The sequence below is a fragment of the Opisthorchis viverrini genome (genome assembly GCF_000715545.1).
Source record: "Opisthorchis viverrini unplaced genomic scaffold opera_v5_451, whole genome shotgun sequence".
Classification (NCBI taxonomy): domain Eukaryota; kingdom Metazoa; phylum Platyhelminthes; class Trematoda; order Opisthorchiida; family Opisthorchiidae; genus Opisthorchis; species Opisthorchis viverrini.
In genome coordinates this window covers 150,149-155,943 of record NW_008752113.1, presented here as the reverse complement: position 1 = coordinate 155,943, position 5,795 = coordinate 150,149, and the positions used below count along the sequence as shown (strand labels likewise).

At 48.5% G+C, this 5,795-nt stretch overlaps 1 protein-coding gene across 1 annotated transcript; it reads right to left on the bottom strand.

Moving 5' to 3' along the window:
- Positions 1-1,568: 1,568 nt before the first annotated feature.
- On the bottom strand, positions 1,569-1,994 carry T265_11162 (hypothetical protein; the record flags this gene model as incomplete). The annotated part of the gene is made up of 1 exon (XM_009177749.1): positions 1,569-1,994. The coding sequence occupies one exon, from the start codon at positions 1,992-1,994 to the stop codon at positions 1,569-1,571; it is 426 nt and encodes a 141-aa protein (XP_009176013.1).
- Between the last annotated feature and the right edge of the window lie 3,801 nt (positions 1,995-5,795).

Below are 5,795 nucleotides of genomic sequence, written 5' to 3'. Positions count from 1 at the left end.
AAACGTATTATAGGATTTTGTTCTACCCTTTTAACACATCAAAGCTAGAGGCACATTTTGAGATTACTTCTGGAACCATCCTTCCTCCAACTCGTCGCCTATCCTCTGATCCATTTCCCATTCCTCCAGTATACTAGTTGTCCCACCTAAAAACCAAAACTTCGCTGGCCGTCCTTTGGACCCTGAACAAACACACGGTTCCCCACGTTGTTTAAAACCAGATAGCCCAAGTATTTGTGGCCCGCAGTGGCACCATTTTGCCTAATGAAGTCCTCAGCAGCTTCACTTGGTTTGATCAGTAAAAGTACACCGGACATTTCTCATCAATTTCGCATGTGCTTTTGCCAACCACATTGCTCGCCAGGCGTACGATCCTGGCCGCGTTAGATCAAGCTGTATTTGCGCAACTGGCAAGTGCGAGTAGTCGTGTGCGACTTTTGTTAGTGTTCTTTCACTGGTTACAATAAACATACGCAAATCGTGCGTAATTGCAGGACAGGGTAGTTTCACGGGCAATCAGTAGACCCCACAGCGGCAACACAGGCAACGCATACTGCTACAACACACACCAATTCTCCAAGCTCAATTCTGGACCCAACACGGGCTTGTGTTTACCAGTCACCGTGTTCTCTGTGTCATCACAGGTTTTTTGTGGTAAGCTATTAGCTTCCTCCCAATGACCTGCCTGTTGCATATATGTTGCACTGTCCGAAGCAGCTCAGCGTCCTTTATCGTGTTTGGAGCAAAGTTGGACGCAAAGTTCTATATGGGTAGAAGAAGCCTGGAATGACGGAACCTGCATGCCGGGGTGCTCGCCGGTAGCCATAACTTTAGGAGAGTTAGACCTCCCCGAGTATTGTGAAGCTCCGCCGTACACTATGCACAAGGTTCGGATGTCAGATCCTTGGTAACTTCTAGGGTTCGGTTTCTCTTTTTCTGCCTGTTGCGGTCTTTGCTTGCTCTAAGTCTTCTTTATGAGGAAAGCTATGTATGTTTCAAAGTGTCTGGTGATGGGATACAGACCGTATATCACCCCAGTACACTAAAAGGATTCGACAATCATGAAACAACCATACTCTTATCACTTGATCGGAAAATAATAACAAGAACCATCCAGTCTAGCTGTGCGTGCACTAAAATAATGAAAACGACCTGGAAAAACCCGCCGAATCCTATTGGAGCCTGTAATGAATTCGACATCAACTCCCCAGAGGTACTCAAAATTGTTCTTCTAACGAGACGTCTTCCTTGAAATACCAAAAACCTTTGGTTCGCCTAGCAGATATTGGATTTTAAAAAACAGTGCTTTTCAGAAGTAGAGGTAGCTTTTATCACAACTATTTCAGTCGTTTCATAAATCAGGTCTACTGCTGGAAGTAGACGGGACAGAAAATACTACTTCCAGGTCATGCCGCTCCGAGTTGAGGGAGCAATTGCCCAGAAGACTTTGGTTTAGCCCTTCCATCACATTGCGTGGTTTGCTCATCAAAAACACAGTATGACCGATCATTTTCTTGCTAGTATGAAGTCCCAATCTAAAAAAACTGTTCACCGGTGACAACTATATCTTAATATTTTCGCCTTCCTGCTCGTTGAGTTGCTTTCAGCCATGTTCGAGTTGTACTCGCATGAGCGCGGCCTGACGGCCAATAGGTATCCGTCGAATGCAAAATGATTTCGCTGAAATTAAGCTGTCGCCGAGGCAGTCGCTCTATTTTGTACACTTCGAATGAGGCCACCATCGTCTCTTGTCCCAACGGGTGCTTTAGAGCATCGGTGCTGGTACGAACGTAGCAACAGACGGCTTTCGACTGACTCTTGCGCGGAGCCAAAATGTGGAAGGACATGGATTTCTGAGACAATTGTTCTAAGCTTTTCTGTCTCACCCAAGGTCTTAGCTGGGTTTCTTTGCGGACGTATTTGCAACAAAACGTGTGCGCTGGGTTGTAGTCCACAGCAGCAGTTGGTCGTATACTTACTCTCCCTAGGGGCATCGTGATTCTCCTTACCACACAGCGGGCAAGGGCGATTATCGCGACGGTCGACGTGATAGGACATGCTATCCCTTGGACGCCACTGGGAGGCGGGACAAGACCTTAGCCCACGAAAGCTCAGTTCCGTGTCTTGGGACCGAAATTTATGTTGAAAGCCAAGAACTTTGATCAACGATGATAGATGATTCGTCACAGACGCTAGACGTCGGCACGGCAGAACTTACCCTGGATAAACCATTGGTTGACAACATATGTGGCTTTTTGGGGTTTCATCAGCCGAAGTTTACCCGCGGCGAGGTACCTCCGAAGTAGGTTTCGTTTTTTCCTCGTGCAAATTTGTGAAAGAATTTCTCCGCTTTTCAATTTATTCACAGAGTACACCTGAGTCACTACTGAATTTCATCATCCTAACATGACATTTAAGTGATAACTCTTGTTATTTGGCGCCCAGTCTCAACTATTACATCGATTAATAAAGACTGACACCTGAAGCCATCGGTAGACCAAAAGAGACATGGGCGAAATGGCTGTCCGTCGCACGTAAGACAACAATGCGAAACCACACCTGCGAGGCCTGGTGGCACTTCTGATGCACCGGCTTACAGGATGACCAGAAAAGCAGAGTAGCTGACTATCCTGACCCGTTTGGCTGCGCCAGCTACCCCTAACTTAATGGTGGAATGCACATCGCAGCTGAAGAGAGAGCCACCAAAAAACGAAACCCAGTCCCCATTGCTAAATCAGAAAATCCTGTGTGGGTGTTCCGCTTTGATCGGAATACTCGACACAAAACTGGGGCCGCTTTCTAAAGCACTGCAGAGTGCGAACACAAAGAATGCAGTGACCCAGACGAAAGTTGATGAAGAACTTTCTTCGTTGAACGAGTACCTTGCGCTATCCATCCCGTGTCCGCCGGCTGCGAGGAAAGACATCCAGCTCTCTGAAGCGGCAATAAAGACCGCCAAATGTTTTCTAGTGGACAGACGCATAAGGGAGAGCAGAATAATAATCTGTGATCATTCTCCGGAAAAATCACACCGACGAAGCTGGCACAGTCGCTCCTTGATAGTGTGCTCACTAAGCCTGATCACCAATCGCATTACGCAGATGGTTACGCCAGAAGGGAACCAAGGGAACACTTGGGCTTCTAGTCACCCGTTCCCGCATCTGTCGCACAGAAGATCTTGGAGCAGGCTGACAACATCCGAAAGGCCTACCCAACGACCAGGCGTCCATCTGAGGGCCATCCTCTAGAGGTGCGAATGCTGGGTCACAGCAGTTCAAGGGAAGGGGGGCAAAACAGACTTCCACCTGGCGCAAGTTCAACCGACCCCAAACTATTGGCCGAACCGATTGAAGTCATAGCCCGAAAGCATGCCGGCGTAACCAACCGCGTTTCCGAATATCAGTTTCTATTCAACCACCAGAAACCCCTCGTCTACCAATGTAGTGATGTTCTGGAGGGACCATACCTCAAGTGGGAGCAGCGCATAAAGTACGTAGAGCTATCAGTGCTTATTTCCTTAACAGACGACAAAGGTGCAGCCATGGACTCCTCATCAAAATCACAGCTTCTGGACTCGACTGAATCAGATTTATGGGAACAAGCCCGCTGACAAACCAACCACACGCATTGACCCCGACAATAGAAATCCTGCGGCCACTGTACGACCACTGACAATGTGAAGCTACCAATCTCAAGCTCCACTCCGTCAAAAATTACCTCTGCTCGTGGACACAACCACCCAGGACCCCGACAGCCGAAACCCCAAAAGTGACCACAGCGAACCGGAAAACCCCTCATACATCCAGTTGGCCGCACTGATCGCCGGTGGATCGGGTGCCCACACAAACACGAAAGAAAAGCGACTGCAGCCAAACAAGCCACACAAGATTAGCCAGATCAGAAAACTGTTGGCTGGCTTCAAGGCGCAGTCCTCTATGAAATTCGGCCCCATGAGAGCGCCACCAGAAGAATTATTTCTTTGTGCCGCCGGCCAACGCTCAGAGTCTCACAGAGACAACTTTCTGGTCAAACAGCGCCAAAACACCCAAGACACCAAAAAGACGAAAGTTTGCCCCAAATCTTTGATTAACAGCAAATCTTGTCGTCAAAGAGGCAGTGCTGAAAGCGCTACAAGTACGCTGGTCAGAAGTTTCGCCTACGGAGAAAAACCTCCGTCCCCCAAAATAAAACCTCGAGCAAATCGGGCTCACATGGGGCAAAATACCTCCCAAATAAAAAGCATCTCCAGAAACCATAAAGACAGGAAGCAGACGACATCGCCCCAGAGGCCCTTTTGGATCCTTGGACTCGATCCCGACTTAAAGTTGTTAAGTCTGCTAACCCCCCTGGTAGCTCAACTTTCGGCTCCTCACCTTCAAGAGCGGCAGAGTCAGTGTTGAAATGCTTGTCCACAAACTGCATCAGCCTGTTCAACTCTACGTTATTCAACAGTCAACTTTTCTCGAACAACGGTCCATAATTGCACTCACAGAGACCCGGCTCAAGCCAGATGTCTCTGACGTGGAGATCGCGACAGAGAGTTTCTCCGTTTTCCGAACTGCCTCAAAACGAGGGATGGATGATTGGGTTGCTTTGTACTTGAATACGGCCCCGACTGACCCGATTGTCCTCTCTGATACGACTGCTGCACCTTTTTGCGATGCACTGTGGATCCAAATCCCGCCGCGCGGGTCCGATTCTCTCACTCTCGATGTGGTACACCGTAGCCCCTTGAGTCTTCCTGATGACCTGTTCCTCGAACGAATCCTTGGACGATTTTCCTCCAGCCACAGATTCACTCATCTCCTGCTGGTAGGTGACTTTAAAGCTCCAAAAGCCTCCTGGATAGAGCTCCAGTGTATAGGGTCAAGCGGATCTCATGCAGCGGCGTTGATTGAAGACATTCAAGAGAGCGGCTGGACTCAACATGCCGTTGCACCCAACAGATACCACGCAGGCCAAATACCATTTCTCCTGGCTTTGGTCCCCACTAACGAAAGACACTTCGTTGAACAGTAATAGTTAGTGCTCCAGTGCGACATAGTGACTACCGTGTGCTGACCTTTGATTCCATCTGCTATTGAGCAAGAAATCCCGAATCTCAAACGTGGTTTCGGGATTTCTGCCGTGCAGACTTCTCAGGAACGCGCATCTTTCTTTGCAAGCTAAGCTAGGACAAACCTCAGTGGGAGGCTTATAGAGGATTATTGTCCAGAAGGTTGAAGAGGCTGACGCGATGTTCGTCCCAGAAAACCAGCACGCAGTCAGATGATCGGCAGGCTGGCTAAAGGGATTCGGCGCCTTCTAGAAAAGAGATCTCAACTTTCTTTCGAAAAGTTGATTGCAGGGGACGGGAGCTGAGCTGGCAGTTCGTAAAATGCGGAACCGCGGTAAATAAAAAATCCGCCAATGGAACACACGTAAACAGGCCACCATTCTGGATCTCGCTCGGAAAAACAGAAAGATACTGTTCAAACATGAGACATCGCGGAAGAAAAAAGCCATCCGCGTTCCCCTTGAGGGATAGGAGCGAAGAATCCACGAGTAACCAAACAGTGGTATCTGAGTTTCACACAGAACACTATGCAGATCTATATCCAGCCCCATCGCCTTCGATACATCCACTCTCGTGAAGGCGCAACTACGAACAGCGTGTAACTGATTTGGTCTTCATGGTGGAGGACATTCGTCAACTCTTGCACAAGATCAACCCATTCTGCGTGTTAGGGTCTGACGAGGTCCATCTAAGGATCCTCAATGAAACGTCGTCTACACTGGCAAATCACTTATATCTG